General features: G+C 42.6%; 2 protein-coding genes across 2 annotated transcripts in view; one reads left to right on the plus strand and one right to left on the minus strand.

The window, feature by feature from the left end:
- STAT1 (signal transducer and activator of transcription 1) overlaps window positions 1–17,333 on the plus strand; it is a 64,839-nt gene extending 47,506 nt beyond the window's left edge. The window contains exons 18-24 of the mRNA XM_075002006.1: window positions 646–701; window positions 2,525–2,619; window positions 7,612–7,751; window positions 9,673–9,858; window positions 10,530–10,605; window positions 12,240–12,342; window positions 13,180–17,333. Coding sequence (XP_074858107.1) covers window positions 646–701; window positions 2,525–2,619; window positions 7,612–7,751; window positions 9,673–9,858; window positions 10,530–10,605; window positions 12,240–12,342; window positions 13,180–13,203 — 680 coding nt within the window. The 3' untranslated portion in view covers window positions 13,204–17,333. The remainder of the gene's footprint in view (window positions 1–645; window positions 702–2,524; window positions 2,620–7,611; window positions 7,752–9,672; window positions 9,859–10,529; window positions 10,606–12,239; window positions 12,343–13,179) is intronic.
- The window catches only part of GLS (glutaminase), a 114,366-nt gene continuing 104,380 nt past the window's right edge, over window positions 13,392–23,377 (minus strand). The window contains exons 17-18 of the mRNA XM_075002007.1: window positions 23,310–23,373; window positions 13,392–21,454 (exon numbers count right to left, since the gene is read on the minus strand). Of these exons, the coding sequence (XP_074858108.1) occupies window positions 21,298–21,454; window positions 23,310–23,373 (221 nt within the window). The 3' untranslated portion in view covers window positions 13,392–21,297. The remainder of the gene's footprint in view (window positions 21,455–23,309; window positions 23,374–23,377) is intronic.

Here is a 23,377-nt window from a genome sequence, read left to right on the forward strand (position 1 = left end):
TCGTCAGGATTCAAACAAGAGAGAGAATGGTTGTGGTTAAGGGTAGGTTGGGAGTCGGGAGAACGTAACCAGGAATAAACAGACTTCCTGTGTGTATCCTTTGGCAAATCACTAATGCTGAAATGGGAAAAAATACTCGATCTCACAGGATGTTGCCATAATTAATGAGTCAGTGGGACAAATCTCTCTCTCAACTCACATGGATGGTGCTCTTTTTCAGTGTGATGGCTTCTGCCAATAAATGAGCCAATTTTCTCAGATTACTTTGAAGAGAAGGTCTTAGTATATAACAAGAATTTTAAATTATACCCTTATTTTTGTGAATATGTATCTGTAGCAGAGCTCTGTTACTCTTGCTGACACCTCAGAGAACATATATTTATCATTCACATACATTTTGCTTCTTCAGAACTCTTTCTAGTCTAGAGGGACTACTGTGCAAAATTGCATTGCCATCCCTCCGCCAGCTATTCAAACTGCTAAATCAATAGCATCATTCTTCTTTTTTACCCCCCTACCTGAAACTAAACAGATGCTTAGAATTTAATATGCAAATAGAGATTGGTTTCGCCTTCCTTAAGTCTTGAGCTGAATTGATATTTCAAATAAATGCATCTGAAACCCATCTGTTGGTTTGTTGTTTAGGTCAAACAGGTGGGGGCTCTCTTGATGGCCTTATTCCTTGGACAAGATTCTGCAAGGTAGGAACGATCTATTTAACCAGTTATGTAACAAAGGTAAAGCTTAGACTCGTCCTGTTTGAGGACTCTCTTGCATGGAGTTTTTCTACTTGAGTACTGTACTGAGTGCTTATCTTTAGACTATTTTTCACTAGGCTTTTGGGAAGGCAAGAGGGGATTGAATATTTGGATTCTGTTGTGCTTGGTTCATGTGAGTTATATGGAATGAGATTAGATGGTGTGTTGAGGGCATCTTTTCAGGGACTGGAGAACTTGGTTTCCCTAGCAGATGTATCCAGTGTTGCTTGGCTCTTTAACTGAAGTAACGTTTTGAAAATGAATGAAAAAATGGACACGTTTTTTTCAATGATAGTATTTTCCAAAAATGAAGAAAAATGACAGCTGGAGTGAGGGTTCTGTTGGAACAGGGGTAGGTGGCAAGGGGCAGCGCATAGGTGAGTGTTCAGTGCAGGGAGCTGTGTTGCAGAAGTCAAGTCAAGGCAGGTGGGAGGTGCAGAAGTCAGGGCTGGGGTCTCAGGAGAGGTCTGGGAGGTGGGGAAAGGGTTACCAGGACTACCTACAGGATATCCTGGGGACCAGGCTCTGGGGGCTGCCGCTCCCTCCTGCAGACCTCCCCCATCCTTTAGGTTGTTGAAAAGAAGCAAGGCTCTGGGGACTGTCCCCAGCCTTCAGTGCAGGCAGTGGAGGGGGGACAGGCTCTTGGATCTGCCTCCAGCTGGCTCCCCATGCAGCCTGCAGGCTCTCTGAAGGGAGAGCAAGCTCTGGGGTGTTGCCCCCTTCAGCTGCCCCTGTGGCCTGGCACTGTCTGGGGGGAAGAAGCCAGGCTCTGGGGGCTGCCCCTCTGCAGAAGCTCTCTCTGCAACCCGTAGGCTCTCCACTGGGTGGGCAGACTCTGGATTTGGGGCAGAGGGGCTACTTACCCAGTCCTTGTGGCAGGTAAGGTGGCAGTGCCCCAGCCCCGCTGGCCTCTTGGTGCTGTAGTTGCCCATCTCAGTGTCGTGTCCCTCCTGTGTGTGTGTCTCTCTTCTGCCCCACCCCCACCCTTTCCATGTTCTGAGATGTCCTGGGATTTCAGGCATTTCCCACTTTCCAGGCACAACCAACCCCTGACCTTGGTTTAAGTTGGGGTAAGAGGAAGCTGCATACCAGATTTTGTGGTCATACCTGTTACAGTTTAAGAGAAGTTCTCGAACAAACATAGCACTGACAGACAGACACACACTAAAATATATGTGTGTAAGATTATACTGAAGTATATAAATCCATAGATATGAGCCAGTGTATTCCTGCACTTTTATTTTACCCGTGAATCATAAAGTGAACGCGCTTCATTGCTCTTAAATAAAGAGGGTAGTTCTCCACTGGTTAGGGGCAATGCCCCGGGAAGTGCACAAGTTAACTCTGCAATGAAGACATGGCCCAGTATACGTGACTGTGGTAGTGGCAGGTCACATGTAAGTTGCTGCTGGACCAGGTACCTCCTTGCCAGCCCAAGCTTCTCTTCCCTGCACCTGTGCCACAGAGACCATCTTGGGATGGTGCCAGTGGAGGCATCTCACCCCAACACAGCATCTGTCCTCATAGCTCCAGTTTCTCCACTCTCTATTAGAGGAGGGAAGACGAGAGAGCAAAAATAAATAAATATATAAAAACAACTGGAAAAAAGAAAGAGGGAATGTGTTAAGAAAAATAGGGGTCGAACAAGAGAGGAAGGAGAGATACTGCAGCTGTTTTAGGATATTTCTATAAGTCAAATCCATTGTACTCAGTTTTCTTTTTGTAACAGTTATTTGTGTCTTCCTCTCCATGTCCTGTAATTTCAGGAAAATATAAATGATAAAAATTTTCCCTTCTGGCTGTGGATTGAGGGCATCCTTGAACTCATTAAAAAGCACCTCTTATGTCTCTGGAATGATGGGTAAGAATCTTTGTGTAACTGATGATGAATAGCTGATGTTTCAAGCCATTGGCTGTGTTAAGAAGACCATTGTGATTGGAAATCAAATGTGAGAGCTAAATAAGGCAAATGAAAAAGTAGTCCTGTAGTACCTTGATGACTAACAATATTATTTATTGAGTGATGAGCTTTCATGGGATAGAGCCACTTCTTCAGATCTGGGGAATCCTGATAACTGAGACAAAGAGTATTTAAAAGAAAGATAGAAAAAAGCCAGAAATAAAAACTGATGAATCAGCTAGATATGGCAGGGCTGGGGAGGAGAAGGGGGAAGAGACAAAGCTTCTGCAAGTGTCTGTTAACTTAAATAAAATGCCTGGGGTCACTGTGAATATCAAAGGTGGAGAAATTGTCCTTGTGATGCGTTAGGTAATTGATATCTTTGTTGAGTTCGAGGTGATAAGTATCAAACATAAAAATAAATTCCAATTCAGATTCCAATTCACACCCTTTGTAGTGTGGTGTGAAAGTCTCTTTGTTTTAAAATGCACACCATTAAGTGTTAGAGACTATGACCTCCTAAATTGAAATGCTCACTTACATGTTTATGTGTATTTAAATTTCTACTGTCTAATTTGTGTCTGTTGTTTGGTGAAGTGATTATCCAGTCTGTCGAATATACGTGGCAGAGAGGCATTGCTTACACATGAGGGCATGTATCACATTAGTGGAGGTACAGGAATATGAACCCCTGATCTTGTAACTGACAGGGTTCAGTCCAGCGATGCTGTCTCTGGTGTAAATATGTAGAGAGAGTTGGCAATGGTTATTGTTGCAGGGAAAGGTTCCAGGATTAGTATTTCTGTGGTATGGCCTGTGGTTGCTAGAAAGAATTTTCCTGAGGTTGGCTGTGCATTTTAAAACAAAGGCATCTGAATTGGAATTTATTTTCAAGTTTTTATTTCATTTTTTTCCTATCACTCTTTTAAATTCTCTTCATCTCAGTTATCAGGATTCTCCAGATCTGAAGAAGTGGGTCTGTGCCATGAAAGCTCATCACCTAATAAATTATATTGCTAGTGCTACAGGACTTTTTTGTTTTATGATGGTACAGACTAACAGGTGTATTTCTCTAGGGCAAATGAGCTTTTTTGTCTGGGTCTTCATGGGAAGGAGTCAGACAGATCCTCTGCATGTTAGCTGAAGCAGTGGAGAAAACACCATGAGTCTAGTGAATAACCCCACTGCACGGCCTTTTAATTCCAAAGCTCAAAATTCAGACTGGTTCTGGGCTCAGTGAGATTAGCCACTAGCCAATAACCTACAGTGCAGTAAGCTTTCACACCAGCCCAAGGCACAACTGAGTTTGCTCACAAGAACAGCAGGTTAGCTGATGAAGACTGAAGTGCTGCAGGAGAACCTTGTACAATGTTCACCCTTGTTTAAAAAAATGCCTCCTGTTGGCAACAGCTGGATTGACTGATTACAGCAAAAGGGTCCACCTACAGCAACCAATTTCCCCTGATCCAACATTAAAGGATTAAAATGTTAATAATAAAGCTCGTTTCCTGATAGAAAAATCAGCTCTGTTCTCCTTGAATAAAGTTCAGAAACCTTGCATTTTTGTGTTGCTGATGTCACAAAGAGTCCCTTTAAAAATGGGCTGTGTCTGCAGCCAGAAATAGGCTCAAAATGAGACTTTAATCCTGCTCTTTAGTTGCCAGTTCACATCTGACCTTATTTTACAATCCAGTTCACCGCTCATATGTGATGAAAGGTGCTTCTGATCCTGTGAACCTTCAGTAGTTTTCTGTAAAAATGGCTATATATTAAGACTGCTTTCATTAGTTATTGATTGCCAATGGCAAACTTTCTTACCATTTTAATGACTGTTTTAGGGTGTTCGTATCCAGGCCTAACAAACATAGACCAAAAAATTATGAATATAAGGTTTGATTGAACAGGGTATTTGTGTATGTGAACCACGGAATTCCATATGAGCTTCAAGTTAGGCAAATGCTGAAGTGTCTGACTGAAATAGGCTCACAGATATTACTGATTTAACACTGAAATTATTTTACTGAAGTGTGCCGAGTTCTCACCCTGATTTTCTGCTTAGCTGCTACAAATTGACTTCTCTACTTAAAGCTTCCCATTCAGATCCCCCACCACCAACATGCTTGTCACCTCCACTTCTGATGCCCACCCGACACACATCTCTTTTTTTATATATATATATAAAAAAAACCACCTCTGCTCCTATTTGAAAATCCTTGCCCTAACTTTACAAAATGATCAGTGCACATTGTTGTGTCCAGATTTTCCAGGTACTCTCTTGCCAGCCCCATTAGGCTTAACAATGGGAGCTACTGGCTACTGAGCATTTTTGAAGATTCAGCCAAAAGACTTAACTCTCTCACACCCACACCCAGAAGAGGTTTATGCTTGTTTGTTTTAAATTAACAGGATGAAATTTTGGCCCTATTAAAGTTAATGGGAGTTTTGCTACTGATTTCAGTGGAGCTAGAATTTCATTCTTGGTATCCAGCACTCACACAGTCGTAACACTAATACAATCTACAAGAAGAACAACAACTTATACATACACAGAGGCTGTGTGTACGCTACGAGATGAAAACAAATTTAAAGGAGTTAGCTGAACATTAAAAGTCACTGTCTTTGCTGTCATTAGCTCAGTTTAGTCTGCCCTAATATTGATAACAAAATGTTGATATTAATGGAGGGATATAGCATCAATTTCAAATTTAAAATCTCAAATAAAAGCTAGTGTGGAAGCGCCATGTGCTTAATTTAAATTTATTAGCCTCCACAAGCATCCTGTGTGTATCCCACACAGCACTTGGCTCCCTGCTACTAGCAAGAGCTGGGAAACTGACCAGGTTCTGCAGCTTGAGAGAGCTAGCAAATTGACCAGAGCTGCTGTGCTGTCAGTTTCCTGGTCCTGAAGCTTGGGGGGTGGAGCCAGGAAATTGACACGGGCTGCTGTGCTGTCAGTTTCCTGGGTCCCTCCCGCAGCTTGGGGGAGCAGGGCAATTGACGAGGGCTGCTGCGCTGTCAGTTTCCTGGGTCCCCCAAGCTGCAAGGACCCAGGAAACAAACAGCACAGCTGCACCTGCCTCAGAATGCGGGGCTGGGAGAACTGTGGGATAGGTTCCCACAATGCATTGCTGCAATAGTCAATGTTAGGTGATTTCAGCATGGAAGCAATATGTCGAGCCTTTGGGAAGTGAGGATACAAAAAAAGGCATTATAAAATGGATATTAATAAATTTGAACTTATCTTGTAGTTTAGACATAACCAGAGTTGCAAAGAACAGCTTTTCACCTGAACAGTGGAGGACCAAATGCAGTAATAAAGGGTACAACCAAATCTTTATTTTCAGCTCAACCTAGAGGATTTGTAGTCAAGTGACACAATAAAAGATCTATAGGAAAAAAGATGAACATGTTTGATAAGTTGGCCACAGGCTTTAAACCATTACTTTTTTTCTAGGGAAGCCAAATAGCAAAAAATTAATTAAAAGGGACTAATAATCCATTCAAACCATAAAAGGCCCCAAATCAGACAGACAACCAACAATTCTGGCATGAGCATTGATCTTATTGCCCTCAAAGTGCTTTTTGTCACATATCAAGCTGAAGATTGCCAAACAAAGCATTGCAATATGTAGTCCTGAAGGGATACTTGGTAGTTCACTACCACATCTGCAATGATCTTTAAAAAATCTAAAAATGTGATTTACCTTGTAGATTTCTACTGTTCTCATGTGGGTTGATGCTGCATTCCCTAATTTATTGGGCTTGCCAAGATAGATATTTGCCTGGAATACTTGTGGTTTGATGACATAAATGAGGGTTTGCATGGGAAAAGAGCAATGGTTGAACTCTCAGATATATAAAATTTGGTTTAAATGTTATTTTAAAGCCAAAACACCCGCCCCCCCCCAAAAAAAAAAACAAACCCTCTGGTCTCTCTCAATCTGTGATCAACTGGAGAGAATCTGGACAGTACTGCTAGGTGAATGCATCAGTGCTACTTCATCTGCAAGCTTGAAAACATAGGTTTGCTAATTGATAGAAATAATTGTTTTAAGAGCACGCTTTTCATGTCCCTGTTTGAGACTCTTGTGTCATACTGATGGTATCCTCCTAAGATAGTCACCATCATGCCTATGGAATCGATGTTACGCTGGGATAGCATGCAGGCCCACTCTGCCCTGTGTGGGTAATCTCACAAGCAGCTTAGACACAGCCCCATATGTTCTCTCATCAGAGCTCCTTTCTGTTAGGGTTCACTGTGAAGACAAAAAATAAACCTTTCCAGAGGGATAAAGCATTACAGCAACATACATCTGGTAGCCATGGCACAAAGAGGGAGCGAAAGTTAAAGTGACCTGCTTTCAGAGTGTTTCCAAGCGTAATAGAACATGGTTTAACACAATGAAATACTCGGGTTGAAATAACAGACTGTTAATATCTGACCTGGCAGAGATACACATGCTGTCTGGGAAATGAGCACAGAACCAAAGAATACTGAGAAACCCAAACCATTGTCTCCCATTCCAAAGGGAGCATGGGATCCTAAAAAGCACAGGATGTCAACAAGGAAAGCAGTGGCAGTTTTAATATGTTCTTAATGCTCTCTCTAGCTAAAACTGACTTTTAGGCTCTGGTCTTGCAAACGAGTAAGCTGAGTAATTTTACTCACTGAATTGAGACATTGGTTGTTTTGGATAGCCGAAAAAATAGGCTTTTATAGCCTATTATACATAGTGTAAGAGAGGAGGTTATATTACCACTCTCTGGATAGCTGCAGCTCAAGGACTACTGTACCCAGGAGTGAGAGTGCATTTAATTTGTGCATTGATGGATGTTACAGCAGCCTGGGGTGTTATAAACCAGTTGGACAATTCTGCTTTTAGTTATGTGAGTTAGGCTAATACCTCATATACTTAGAAGTAAACTGTACAATTTCTCCTTTCAACCTTACAGCTGTATCATGGGCTTTATCAGCAAGGAGCGAGAACGTGCTTTGTTAAAGGACCAAAGGCCAGGAACATTTTTACTGAGATTTAGTGAAAGTAGCCGAGAAGGAGCCATCACTTTTACCTGGGTAGAGGGATCCCAAAATGGTAAGTGAACACAGAGAATAGCGGGTTTATACCTACATTTTAAAACCAAAGTTACGAATCCTGTGTCGCCTCTGTCTCCCTTACACAGAGTGTGGCAATAATGTGAAATTAACAATCCCATCTGATATGTGCCACAGAAACCCCACGGGTATAATATTCCACAGACAATTTGGTAGGCCACTTTGACTACTTCATTGGAGGTAAGGGCATTTCTCAGGGGGTCAGTTGGGCCTTTAAAGTTGTGAAGGACAAATCTGCAAGCCCTGCCCCCAGTATCTTCCCCCACTCCAGGTTCCCCCCCGAGCCCAAGATGTACATAGCCTTCTTCCTGCCCCTCCCCCCATATCCCTGGTAGGGTCCCAGCTCTCTCCTTTACCTGCCCAAGGCTCTCCATTCCCAAGATGCTGCTGCTGCTGATGTACTGCCCTCCCTGGAGGATACCTCCCTTACTCTATAACTGCTCCATTAGCTGTCCTTGGTCCTGCTGTTCCCCTACTCCCAGAAGCTGTCCTGTACTTGTCTCCAGAACAGGGTGTGGGAGGAGACACCATGTGCAATCAATAGTAACAAAGAGATAGCCGTGCTAGTCTATATACTATCGAAACAAAAAAGCAGTCCAGTGGCACTTTAAAGACTAACACAATAATTTATTAGGTGATGAGCTTTTGTGGGACAGACCCACTTCTTCAGACCATAGCCAGACCAGAACAGACTCAATATTGAAGGCACAGAGAACCAAAAATAGTAATCAGGGCTGACAAATCAGAAAAATATTATCAAGGTGAGCAAATCAGAAAGCAGAGGGGCAGAAGTGGGGTGGTGTTTAGTGCCCTGCATCCCCCTAACCTATACTGTCAGATACCGAGCACCCCTAGATGGCAGGAGGCTGCTGCTACTTCTGATGGAATCCGTGTACTAAACAGCCTAGGAAAATCCCAACCGCTGCTGCTGAAAGCAGCTGTCTCGTCCATGGCATCGCCCTTTCTGAGGCCTTCCTGCATCTTCCTTTGTCTGGCACCTTCCTTTGACGTATTGTCTCTATCAAAACTTTCAGCCTGCAGGATCTTCATATCCTGCTTGCCCCTGTAATAAAACAGCCATGGCTGTTTGGGTCACATCAGGTAGCAGGTGATGTGATGTGAACTGATTTTTATCAGAAAAGGCTGAAAAGGGCTAGTCTTTTAAATTTCAGTGTGTCTTAATTTAAATATATGATTACAGTCCATTGCCAGGGTGAACACACATTTATCCATCTGAATAAAACATTGAAGAAGAAATGTCAAAAATCAAATGGAGAGCGAACTCTCTGAGCTGCAATTTATTTGCACATTTGACTCCATTAACCAAGGATTAAACAGAGACTGGGAGTGGCTGGCCCCTTACAAAAGCAGATTCTCTGCCCTGGGTGTTAATATCTCCCCATTAGACTCTGACAATGGACTACATCCCCATGTCTAATCTGACATGTTTTTTCCTCTTTTGATACATACCACTGATAATGGGCCATTTCCTCCTTACTGACTAGACCTTGTCAGCTCCGGCCCTCTCTTTTACTGGGACTCCACTCTTTAAATACCCCTCTGGAAATCCTCCCCTCTCCCCCAACTCATGCATCTGATGAAGTGGGTCTTTGCCCACGAAAGCTTATGCTCCAAAATATCTGTTAGTCTATAAGGTGCCACAGGACTTGTTCATTGAAGAGCCATTCTTATGTATATTCAGCCACATATTCCTCTGCCTGGAGCGGTACTGGCTCTGACAATAACTGTGAATTGTAACAGCACAAATTAGATTTCAGTCTTTCAGGCTCTTCCTTCATTTGACCCTCTCTGAGTAGGTAAGCTCAGCTGTGCTTTTCTGTATACTTGTAATCATGCATCAAGTATCCTGTCCTGGATTCTCACCCTTCTTTGTTCACCAGAACCTCAGTTCCATTCCGTCGAGCCTTACACCAAGAGAGAGCTCTCAGCTGTTTCATTCCCTGATATCATTCGCAACTACAAAGTGATGGCGGCTGAAAATATTCCTGAGAATCCACTGATCTATCTGTACCCAAATATTCCCAAGGACAATGCCTTTGGGAAATACTACTCCAGGCCCAAGGAATGTAAGTGGTATCAGCACTTCATCTGCAAGTGTGTTTTGAGGTACCTGGTTGTCATTGAAATACCAGATTGCATCTGTGCTACACAGTGAAATGACAGTAGTAGAGCCAGATTGGTCAATGGTTTTAAACCACACCTGGGTTCTTCCCATCTGAAATGTGAGCAATTAACTTAACTGTTCAGTAAGTGAAAATAAAGGTGTGGTTGGTGTCAATGGGAAATGTAATCAGACTGAAAAATGTGTATAGTATCAGGCCATACAGCTGCACCTCAGTCTGCCTGCCATATTTTGGGGTTTTACAACCTCCACCTCCCTTCCCCTCCCCCACCCTCCCAGCAATTAGCTCCATGTTACTGGGTCATGGCACTTCCATGGCTCTGCATTGACTTAATTGGGTCAAAGTGGCTGCCTGCAAGGCTCAGGCCTTGTTTTCCTTTCTCTCTCTCTCTCCCGCTTCCCCATTTTTGCTGTGTGGAAAGAGTCACCCAAACAGGGGGAACTGACTTGACACAAACCCTTTAATGCACCATGACAACCAAATGGAAGGATATTGACTTATTCATTTCTACTCTTTCAGTTATGTAATTTTTGACACTATTCTTTTAATTCATAGAAAACATTATCCACAAGTGAAAATTTGCTAAGCATTGATGTATTTGGGTTTTTTTAAAGCCTCTGAGCCTATGGATTTAGATGGCCCCAAAGGGACTGGATACATCAAGACTGAATTAATCTCCGTATCTGAAGTGTAAGTTTCCACCAAAGAGTGGGATTGATAGAAACTGGATAGTGTTTGAAACTGGTTCGCCAGCCTTGGACTACATACGTTGCTGGAGTTGGGGTCAGCTGGGAGGTGGGTCAGCAGCTGAGTCTGGCCAGGGCTGGGAGCAGAGCCCAGTGGTGCAGGGTTGGGGTCGATGGCTAGGAAGGGAGCCTGGGAGCAGGACCAGTGGCTGGGGGTAGGAGGGGGCTTTAACCTCCCCGGGTCCAGCAAACTCCCTCATTTGGGACCAGTCAGGTCCCATAGCTGCCGGACCAGGGAGGCTCAACTGTACAACCAATTCCGTATAATTTAGGAGTGTAAAAGGTGTACATGATCTGTCATTAGAGCTCTCTTTCGCTTTGCTAAGCCAGGTGGGTGGGAAGACACTGTAGTCGACTTAATAGAACAGAAAAAACCCACTGCTATATTAGAGTAAAAAATACAGAAATCTTTGGGCAATTTACAACTGTTTCCTGTAGTTGATTTTTCATACAGATTCGCTACCTCCCTTTCCTTTGGCCTAACCTGAACTTCCTTGCCTTGATTTTAGGAGACCAGTGTGTGAGACCAATGTGTTTCCCAAGCCACACACCCCTGCTGTTCAGTTATGTTAAAAGCACTCTTGCACAGCAGAGTGAAACATTGTAGCTTATGCCTACACTAGCCCCCACTTTTCGAAAGGGGGATGCTAATAAGACACTTCGTGGTATGCTAACGAGGCACTTCCATCGATATGCAGTGCCTCAGTATAATGGCAGCCGAGGCGATTCGAAAGTGCTGTTTTCAAATCACACACCGCCTGTGTAGATTGGGGCCTTTCAGACGTTCCCCCCAGTCTTCAAAATTTGGTTGTGGGAATAAGGGGCTTTTGAAGACTGGGGGTTCCTTTTGAAAGGCCCCTGTCTACATGGGCAGCAAGCGATTCAAAAGCAGCACTTCCGAATTGCTGTGGCTGCCATTATGCTAATTAGCTGCTGCATTGTTATAGAGCACCTCATTAGCATTTCCCAAAGTCTTATTAGCATCCCCCTTTTGAAAGGCGGGGGCCATGGCTTTTTTATCCCTGTATAGATACATAATGGCAAGAGGATTCATAGGTACCAGTTTATGGTTATTGCATCTGTCCCAGGACTTCCATGGGATTGCATATGGGATCCAGGAACAGTGTTCCCTCTAATTTTTTCTGTCCATGTGCTGAATAAATTGCATGTGCCCCACCATTAGGAACACACACTGCTGGCTGTGGGCACTGTCTGCCCGTCAGCTGGGCAGCATTTTGCATCTCTCCTGGGTGGCTGCCCAAGCACTCAGTTTAGAGAGAACCCTGCTCAGGAGTCCTCTTTAGTGAATCCTCTTGCTGAAAGGTGTCTTCCTGACAGCTCCTGATCAGACTGTGTCATGACCTTCATTGCCAAATGAGTTAGATGTAATTTCATGGAGTCACCCTTCTCAGTGACAGTAGAACTCCTTGTTGCCTTGTAAGCTGAATGAGAGGGAGCCAGAGACCATGCCAATTAAAGTGGAAGGAGTTTAAATGGGAAATGAATTGACTTCATGGGTGCTGCACGCTCATTGGAGTTGATAATATACTGAGGGTTTGTTCCTTCTCTCCATGTTAGCCACCCCTCTAGACTCCAGACCCCAGAAAACCTCTTACCCATGTCTCCTGAAGATTTTGATGAGGTGTCTCGAATGGTGAGCCCTGCGGAGATTGATACCGTGGTATGTTATTTGTTTTATTGCAGAAGTGAGAGGAGAGGGGTGTGGCTGCATAGTTTTGAATGTAAATGGTTGTGTTTTTTTTTTAATCCTGACACAGAATATTTTGTATTTTAAAAATACTCTGATTTGAACACAGTCTGGCCTTCCAGAACAAGTAGTGGGAAATGCACACACATTCCTTTGCTGGTTAGAGCAATGCTACCATTCAGTCAGGTATTTATAGTACAAGTCATGAAAGGTGATAGGCAATAAAATTCACAGCCCGTGGCCTTTCTGTGTCTTGTACAGCAAATACCACTGACTAAAGTTCAGATGTTCTGTTGGGGGAGGTGCTCCGGCAGATGCTGTGTGGCATGTTGTCTGTGTGGATGCAGGGGGCAGCCTGGGGTTTACGGCTGCTGTTCCGGACGACGAGGGGCAACGTTAAAGTGGTGGCAGCCATCACTTTCAGCTGCTGCTTTCGAACCAATGTTCTCAGGCAACACCCAGGACCAGCTGCCTGGGGTGGCCCAAGCAGCAGGCGGTGCAGCTAGTCCCAAGGCAGCGTGAGCAATGACCTAGGTGCAGTGGGTTCTGAAACCCCTGCGACATAAATCCATTTCTGAATATTTCTTAATAATTCAGCTGTCAGAGTTCCTTACCTGTTCAAGCTTCCGTTAACAGATAGCAGCACACCAATACTAATGCGCTTACCATGTAACACCATGAAATACACTACTGCATACTATCTCATGTTTTACTGTCAACTGTAAATGTAAGACTAATAAGTTCTTTGTTATGGTTTGTTTTAGGCTAAATTTTAAGAGTTTTTTTAATCAACCTGTGCTCTCTTTACAGATGTGTTCAGCCTATCCAACTTAAGTGCTCCTGTTTGCCGCTGTGCTGTGTTTGCACATGTCCATCCTTAGGTAGCTTGCATTTTTCTGCTTCTCTGCTCCACTGCCTGCAAGGCTTTGTACAGTCCGTGGCAAGCTCCCACCACATTTTGAAGGAGTCTCTGGGACAGTGTGATGCACCAGTACATCAGGCAGCTTCTTCTGTTCAACTAAGGAATTGAGGTTTTTACCAAATTAAGGTAGAAAAGTGAATAATACCCAGCGTATATTACTGATTGTGAGATTACACTTAAATGTAATTTTCAGGGAATTTTCTGTCACCACTGCTAAACTCCAGCACAGGAGGTTGGCCGTGTTGTGGGGCAGTGGGGTGTGGAAGAAAGCTGGAAGTCTTAGCACCAGGATAAAGGATGATTGATTAGGACACCAATGTGGAATTATGGGAGAAGCTCCTGTTTGTACTAAATGTAGCTTAAATGAAATAGTTATGTTGATATTTTCAAAGCTGTCTTCTGGTTTTAAAGTAAGAGTAATTCATACCGCTGAGACTGTTTTTAAGCAGCCTGCATCCATACATAGGGAGGCAACACAGCTTCTGTTTGCACTTGGCTCACACTTCAAAGGCTATCTGCAATGAGGAGGGCTAGAATGCTTTCTTTTAAATGAAAACTCCTGTCCTCCAAGGATACAGCCACACACTGCAGTGACCTGGGTTTGCTTATGCTTTGCTGAATCAAGGGGCAGAACACTTCTCCTGTATGTATTGTGCACCCTATTATAACTAAGTCAGGGTTTAGAACACTTCTCATTTTCACTGGTGCTAATCTGAAAAAGGCCCAGATGCTGCATGGACACACATCTTCATTGATAGCCATCGGCTAAAGCTAAGTGATTGTGTTAGCTGCGTACCAACTCCACAAACATTGTTACTTGGCAGGAAGGGGAGACAGCCCGAAAGAGGAGCAGAGTTGCTCTCAATGGAAGCTAATGAAGCTGCAGTTATCTAATGAGGATGGCCTCTTGCACAATTCACCAATTTTCACATTTTACTATGTATAACTCCTCATGAACCTGATCACCACTAATGTGCTCTCCTCAGTTTCAACAGCACCAGTGCTTTGGCAGTTGCTGCACTTCAGCAGCCTCAGAGTGTAACATTTTACTAGTTTATAAGGGACAGGGAGCAACATGTCCATCATTCAGACAGCTTAAAGAGCTGGAGTCTGCTTCATGAAACGGAACTGATAAATCCATATAATGCTCAGATGCTGCCTGCAAGGAGGTCCTACAATTCTCTGTGTGCAATGAAAAATGGTGAAAGGATCTGTGAGGAGCATTTTTTTTGGTAGAATATCATGGTTATTTGCCTTATTTTCATCCTACTATCAAAAATCAATCACTGTAAGTATAAAAATATATGAGCTTCATTTTACTCTCACTTACTAGAGTAACTGAAGGTACCTAAAATGTTTAATAGCTATTGAGTAAAGTCACGTGGATGTGTGGAAGAATTGTGATGTTCCGTATACCTTGCACATGCCTATTTGTTATGTCTGCCAGTCAAAGTTTCTCACAAGTCCAGTAGATTTACAGTAACTGTCTCTGTCATTTTTGCATAGATGATAGTTGGAATACCAGAAAGTCTTGTCTAGATTAATAAAAATTGTCACTTTTAGCAATTGTTTGAGGATTGTTAGTAAATTAGATCATTTTTCTAAGACTGTTGTATCAATAGGCTCAAGATTTAATTGAATTTTTGAAATAATGGAGGCTCCTATTTGATTTTTTATAACCACAGAACCAACTGACACCCAGCTAGAGATGAAACTGACCCAAGGGGCCATAGGTACTACTAGTCTGTAGGTAAATACCAGCAAAGCGGTAGTCTGGCTAGTTAACTTATTGCTAAATATTTCACACAGCCCACCAATGTTCTAGCCTCCTCACAGGTTATGGCAGGAGTGGAATCCAGAATGGTTTCTTTTCTCACTGAGAAGTACACCACCACCTTTGGAAAAAGATGTCTCACAAAATTGTTTTCATATAGAAAATTTCCATGGGCAATATGTCTCCCAAAGAGCAGTGTTTAAATATGCTGTATATTCAGCTTTCTACTATTGCACAAAGGAACTGAAAACCAGAGATTGGAAGTGACATTAGCCTTGCAACAAGTTACTTGATAAACTTGACACAACTAGGAGAGTAAACAAACAGAAAGGAGGGGAAACGTGTGGGGAGGAGATTGAAGAAACCATTTAAGAATGTGACCACCCAGCAGGGTGTCATGGTTATACACTGTGCATGTTCACATAAGAAAAGATGTGTTTAAAAATCTGAAATACATTCTTCATTCTAATTTTTGTAGGCTTTGCAGAGAGGCATAAATAGGTAAAGCTCAGGGCCTTCTAAGGAGGGGAGAGAGAGTGGGAAAAGCCTTCAAAATGCTCCTAAACAGCTTCCCTTTTTAGCATAAATACTTGTGAAAAGAACAAGGCTCACATTGTTGATGCTTTAAGAAAGGGAGTACGTGCTACCCCTTGATTTGCGAACATAATTCGTTCAATAAAACTGGTTAGGATGCAAATTGGTAAATCGAAAAATGTTTTTCCCACGTTACATTACTATGTGACCATAAAAATAAGAACAGTCTTTATTACTTTTATGTGACATTTAGTTCTTAGTGGTGAAGAAGGTGGTGGTAGAGAGTTCCATGAGATCCTCTGCATTTTCATTGGAAGACAGCTCCATAGTGACTTCAACCTCCTTAAGTGGGGTTTTATCTTCACCTTGTGGGCTTGAGGATCAGCTGATGGCATTGAGGGTTGAAAAAAATATAATGGAAGTTTGTGCTGTAGCCCTCTTTCTCCTGTTGATAGCAAACTTATGATAGCTTCATGAATTTGTCACCCATATGCTGAACTCTTAAGAATTTGTGTAGCTGCCTCCAGTGCACTGGAGAATTTTGAATGTTTGTGCCCAGCACTTATTGTGGTTCATCCAATTTTCTCCTCCTTTTCTGATAACCTTTCTGCATCCAGCTAAATTAATTCTTCATTCATCAATTCGTCACTGTGTGACAATAACAGGTGTTGAACGTCATCTGTGCCCACCTCATTGAATTCTGCTTGAGTTGCCAGCTACACAATAGAATTTGAATGTCTTTCACTTCACCCTCAAAACCATGGAAATCATGAACATATTTCAGCAATAGTTTTTTTCCCAAACGCCCTTCCTGATACTTTGAGTAATTTTATTTCATGCAGTTGTGATATTTTTCTATAGGCATCTTGATATGTAGCTCTTCCACAACTGCTTAAATGGTTAGTTTGTCTTTTCCGTCCGATGCAGATACGAGATACCTCATCACCACTTGCAGATAGTAAGCTTTAACTGTAGCAATGATGCCTTGATCCATTGGCTAAAGGATGGTGGTAGTATTTGGTGGCAGAAAACCCACTCAAATGATATTGCTGTAATCCTCAACATTAATAGGATGACTGGGAGCATTATCAAGAATTAGCAGACATGTATTATCCAGATTATTTTCAGCAGAATATTTAGAGATGAATGATGAAAGGTAGCTTGTTAAGTAATCAGCAAAAATCTGCTTTGTCCCCTATGCCTTTCGATTACAATGCCATACCACAGGTAACAATGCCCTGTTTAAGCCCTTAGGCGCACTCAAATTTTCCACATTGTAAACGAGAGGCTTCAATTTCATGTCTCCTTCCAAATTTCCACCAAGAAGTAATGTCAGTTGATCTTTTGAGACCTTGAAACCTGTTGCTTTTGTTTTATCCCTTGAAATAAAGGTTTGAGAAGGCATTCTTTTCCAGAAAAGCCCCATTTCATCAACATTAAAGATCTGTGTTGGAGAATATCCTCCATCAATTATCTGTTGTAATGGGGCTGGGAAAACATGAGCTGCGTGAATATCAGCAGATGCTGCTTCACCTGTAACATGCAAACTATGATAATGTGACCTTGCTTTGAAAGTTACTTCCTTGGCCCCAACTTGGTTCTCTTCCTCAGCTTTGTTCTTCAGGCCCTCAAACAAAGACAGGGCTTTCTCCCTTATGATGAGGGAGCTCAAAGGTCTGTTGTGTTTGTTATGGCTGTCGATCCACTGTATTAAAAGTCTTTCAAGTTTACCCATTATTGCACCCTTGGCCTTTGTTATTCGATGCATCTTAGCACCACCAACATAGGTTTCTGCAATTTCTTTTATCTTTCTGCAGGAAAATAGTATGCACTGTTGATGCTGCCACGTTCATTGCCAAATATGTCTTTTGATCACTGGCATTCTTCAACTCTTAATAATTTCAAGTTTGGTGTTCTTAGCCATGGATATTGCTTTCCTTTGGTAGATAAATGACACAGATAACACAAAAAAAAACTCACTCAAACATCAATTATTTTTGGTATTCCCTTTTAATTGTGCTGTAAAAAGCAACAATACCTGGATTTTATTCACTAAAATAAATATCTTTCGTTTTCAGAACTAGTACAGCTCAAGTACTTTTAAATTTAGATTCACTTACAGGAAATTGCCAAAAGCAAATACATTCATGACTGTCTAGTCCCCACCATAAGAAATCTAAAATGTCACACCAGTCAGTCACAGTTGCTGATAGTACAACAGCAATGAAAATACTCAGACAGTCCAGCTCTGTAGCTAAAACGATATCAGTCCAGTACATCACATTTTTCACAAAAAGATGGGATAATTAATGCTAAGATCAGCACAATATTTCTGTGTACAGAGCATTAAATTAGCTTAGTCATTCCTAGCTGCTGTGATACATAAGAAGCACGTATATGACGTGACAACACAGAAAACTCTTTGGAGCATAAGGATGTCAGCATTTGACAACACAACCAAAAGCCATTTAAATTAAAATCTACATGTCAGTGCCAGTAATGCTGAGCAGCCAAACCAGTGAACATTTATAAATAATTGCATAAATAAATGTGCTGCTTCCATTGGGCACAAATCGTTGCAAAAATAATATTTCCTGGTACAATGAGAAAACACAAACTAGGCTGGTGAAAAGGCATTGGTGCTAAAATGCTGGCTAAAAGCTCTTAAAAGAGGGAAGAAGGAAAACATTTAAGTTCAGGGACGGCCCTAGTCCCTAGGACAGTTAATTAAAATGCCTCTCTCTTTCAATACATATACCTACGTGCCTTTTGGAAATGTTGTTTGAGCAAAGTAAATTTGACTCATTTCAATTACATCACAATAAACCAGTGACTTTTTTCCTATGACACCAGAGGATACATTTTTTTAGCAACCTGGGGGTGGATACATAGCTGATTAGTTCATAAACAGGCATGTCTCACATCTTGAGACCTAATCAGTACCCCCGCAGTGCCTCACCTGAGAAATTTTACTCTCCATGGATCAATTTGGTAGATCTAAGAAAGTCAGAGAAAAAAAAAGTGGGAATTAGGTTGCCTGATTTTTCTCCCCTAGGAATGCAGCAGACAGGGCCTTGTGCTCTCAAGGTGACCCCTGAAGGGTTCAGAGAAAACCCCAGCCAGTGCTTGGTTTGGGAGGAAGGTGACTGTGACACAAGGCATAAAAGGTGATGGTTTAAAAAGTGTGAGGCCTGAGGCCAGGGTGGGGACCCACCAACCAGCAGGCTGGATTGAGCCAGGGGTTGCACAGGTCTGGCCCTGCAGGCTCAGCTTGGCCCCACGCTTGCCCTGCTGCCGGGCCCATGCTGGCTCTCTACCCCCAGCATCCCATTGCAGAGGGGAGAAGGGGAGACTGAGCCTCATAGGCAGGATCCAGGCAAGCTGGGCCCAGCTCTGGCCTGTGGGGTCTCCCTGGCAGGGGGAAGAAGCAGATGTAAGCACTGTGGCGCTCTCTCCCCCAAGCAATGGGAGCACGGGGAATTGCTGGCTTGGGGGAAGTCCTGAACCTTGAGCCTCCCTCCCAAGGAGTGACATGTCTCAGTCAGGGACCACAGCAGTAAGGCAGGGTGGTTTTTTTGCTTCTGACCTGTGTTGCCCAAGTGGTTTTTCTATGGGTCAGTGGCCCTCCGACCCAAAAATACTCCCCACTCTGCACCTTAGCAGGAGTAACTGACGAGGTAAAAAAAGCAGCTCGAGAACAGTAATACACACCCAACGGGGAAAAAGTGTGACTGATGCCAGGTGACCATGGTCACCAATCAGTGGGCAGGGGTTTAGGCTTGCAAACTACCACCACACAGCACCTTTTCTCTGAGACAGGCCACTGCTTGTGCTGAATGTCAAATGCTTGAGTTTTGTCTCTCTTTCCGAGGGGAGACAGGTGCTCACCGGCTACAGAATTGGAGGGGGATGCAAGAGACTGGGTTCCAGACCTTGACTCTGCCACTGACCTGCTGGGTGACCCCTCTCTGAGCCTTAGTTTCTCTATCAGTAAAGCAGACATCTTGAGCTTTATGGATGAGTAATTACTGCCATATCTGTGACAGGTGTGCAGTGCCCACAGATAATCTCATTTCCCATACGCAGCCTGCTGCCTGACTAGCACCTACTTCCGCTAAATGTGAAATGGATACGTGCCTGCTCAGGTTTCTTATACTTGACTTCGCTCTTAGGTTTCAAACTGTAGAGTCACTAATCAAACACAGTGTTGCATTGGGACAGAAACAGAACAAATATTTCCCCAAAACACAACAAACATATCAAATTAAATTTCACACATCTGGTGTAGACAGGGCACAGACTACTCTGAAGAGGACAAATGTTCACACACCCAAGAACTTCGTTTTGTGGCTCTGTTTCTGATCTCCCAATGGTTTTATACTAGTGTAATGTTAGAAGCTTTAACAAAAACTGTGTAAGGATTCATGACACCTGCAGAAGAGTGTTAAGCCAGTACTTTGGCATAGCCATAACCTTGCTCATGCTTTGATTAGTTTTTTGCATCTTAAGCGGTTTCACTCCATCAGTGTTTTTTTATTGGGAGCCTAATTCCTTTACAACCTTTGGTTAAGTATCTTACCTTTCACATACTTACATTCCCTTAAGTACGTTTTGGTGCAGTTGCAGCTACGGGCAAAACATAAGAGCGAGATTAATTATTTTGTAGCCTACAAGATTCCCCACGATGCGTATGTGCCTGTCAGAACCAGAGGAATACTGTGGAGGCACCTGCTTCTCCCAGCTGAAAGGAAAGCACTGTCCATATTCAGTTAGTGAAGTGAGTCAGGCTAGCAAAAGAGCATTTGAAAGAAAGTTATAGTCCTCTGTCATTTGGTCATCAAACCAACCTTAAAACGCATTCCCTGGAAAAAAATAATCTCAAGAACAATTAGCCTAGACCTGCTAAATGACACCCTCTTGAGATCTGCATGATGCAAACAATCGGTTGTAGTGGGATGCACCTGAAAGCCGAGCTACCTGGGAGGCTGAGGCTGGTGGATGGCTTGAGCTCAGGGGTTTTGGTGTGCGGTGCACTATGCTGATCAGCTGTCTGGTGCCACTGACAGATGGGCCAACAGGTGGCTAAAGGCTAGAGCCATGTGAACCAGCATGTTATGATCAGGGATCAGCGTGCTGTCTGTGAGGTGACAAGGTGGATATGTAAATAAGGTTGCATGGAAAATTTGCAGAGGGGAGGGATGAGGGAAGGTAAATGCAGAGCCTTGTTCCACACACCCAGTCTAAATCTATACTGGCAACCTCAACTCCTGAAACCTAGCAAACCCCCAGGGACACTTGCACATGGCAGCAGCATGGTTCCGCTTTGGCCACACTAAGAGATTTGTTTAGAAATGCAAATTCAGCAAAAAGATTCCTGACCATGGTTTGAAGATATACAGAGAACACAAAAATAAATTAAGTAGTGCACGGTAAAGCCATCAACAGCTAATACTTCTTTTACATCAATTATATGTAACACGAGGTAATATTGCTCACATTATGCTGGGAGATTCTCGGGGGGGTTTGGAGCAATTGGGTTTGTCCACTGCGTATCATGGAGAAAACTCCTGTTAACACTGAAATAAATAATCTGCAAAATATACACCACTGTCAGACAGAAATTACACACGCTCTTCATACTTGTTTTTCACAACAACATAGGTAAGTGATTGGATTCTCGGGCCCTTGCTTAAGATAGTTAGAGTAAGCCATCTAGATTTTTATGAACTGTTTGATTTTCCTTTCCATCGCTGGAATCCTCGGGAGGGGTGTACTGCATCTGGAATTCTTGAAGGATTTTAAATACATCATGGTGTCCAAAATGTAAAGCTTCATCCATAGGAGTGTTATTCCATCTGAAACAGGGAGAACAATATTTACAAAACCAGTGGGCAAGTAAATCCACCCTGGAAATCCATTCTATTTTGATGGTTGAGACAACACTTGGATGTCCAGTATGCACTAACCTCAGTGACTATGCTGTACTTTCAGTGAACTGGGCAGTGCCTCTAAAGCTTTTCTGACAATTTTTTTCCCCACTACTTTTTTTTCCTGTTACCCATTCAGTATCGAAGTAACTAAAAGAGACTGAGTGGGATTCCGTATAATTAATGAATTTCAGCCCAACCAGTAACACATCTGTTTAACATCACTGTCTTCACTGTGATTTCATGGGTGTCTCCAAAGACAACACCTGGCATGAAAAACTTCTATCACCCAGGATCTAGGGTCCAAAGAAAGTAGGGACAACTCTAACTTCTTGCACAATACAGCCATGAAACTTCTCCAAAATAACCCCAGATCATATCTTGTAGAAAAGCACCTAATCGCCATTTAAAAATGGTTAGCGATGTAAACTCCATCAAGATCATTGGTAATGCATAAAACACGAAGATCCTCAGACCACAGGCTGAAAATTTCTGTGCTGTTAGTCGCTGGAAATGTGAAAACTGAATACACTGGATACGGAAATCACTTTTAAAGACAATAAAAACTGGGTTTTTTTCCAGTCATTTTTGCCTTCCTTTCACCAAGTAAATCAACCCCAGAAACGTGCCTCAGATTAGTTTTATTCAAGATTTTTTCCTTGTGTTGATTCTGATATTCTTCTGGCTAAACTCTTCCCTTACAGGGTTTTAACGGAAAAGCTGGTAGGTAGAGCAGGCGTACACACATCACAGGCTTCCCATCAACCGTGGTTACATTTTAAACTTGATGTAAGAACTCTGTAGCTATGTGGGTTCCTTTTCAAAAGTACAGTAAACACCTCATCCTAACAGAAAAAGTAATAATGAAAATATTCTGCTTTTCTGACACTCCCATAAGCGCCACAAGGAGGACATCCTACTTATCATATAGGACGCTAGCAGATTTCTATGAGTCTGCAGAGAACTGCATGAAACTATCAAATTAAAGGTAACTCTATCCCCAAAGCTTTAATGTAAAATAGCAAAATCACTGGAGAGAAGAATTAAAAGGTACGGTCAAACCAAACGAAGCACAAACAAAGACAAGTTTGCTTGATTGAGAGAGGTAGAGGGAACGAGAGAAGTTTCACCACTGATGTCAGACCTTGTTTTCCTAGAGTGAGGGACCTTACATTGACCTTTTTTTGTTCTGGTTTCCAGTACCATACTGAGTTACAATAGCAAAAGTGAAGATGGAATTAAAAAAAGTGAATGATTACATGTAATTAACCATGTGGACCTCATGGGTGCACCTCCCACTGGACACCAGAACAGTAGAACAGATTGGCGTCAAATCACATGAAGTTTGTCAATAGTTTAGTTCTGCTGGACAACAGCACAAGTAAACATCTCACACTCCACATCTGGGTGTGTTCTGCTGTATTTCCATAGATACACATCAATCTACAAATTCCTTTCCTGGCCCTGATGCCTTTTTTTTTTTTTTTTTTTTTTGAAAGAAAATCCTCCAGCAACTGATTTATTTTCTCAGCCTTCCCCATGGAGAAGCGAAAAATCCTGCTCCTTTAAGTGGGGGAATAGTGTTGCTGGATCAAATGGGCTCTAGCACCTGCTGCTAATTAGTTGGGTAGATTCCACTGTCCCAGTTGTCACTGCTTTCAGTAGCCCATGAGACTGCAGAGGAAACAAGGGCTCTGGTCAGCTGACTGCACTAGGGCTGCATTCACCAATCTAATCAGTTACAGGAACGCCCACCCTTCAAATCAACAGCACTGCTGCTTACCTATCTTTGGGGAAAGGATTCACTTTGCAGGCTTCCAGCAAAAATTTAATTACTTCCACATGACCTAT

Source organism: Carettochelys insculpta, chromosome 8 (assembly GCF_033958435.1).
Source record: "Carettochelys insculpta isolate YL-2023 chromosome 8, ASM3395843v1, whole genome shotgun sequence".
Taxonomy (NCBI): Eukaryota; Metazoa; Chordata; order Testudines; family Carettochelyidae; genus Carettochelys; species Carettochelys insculpta.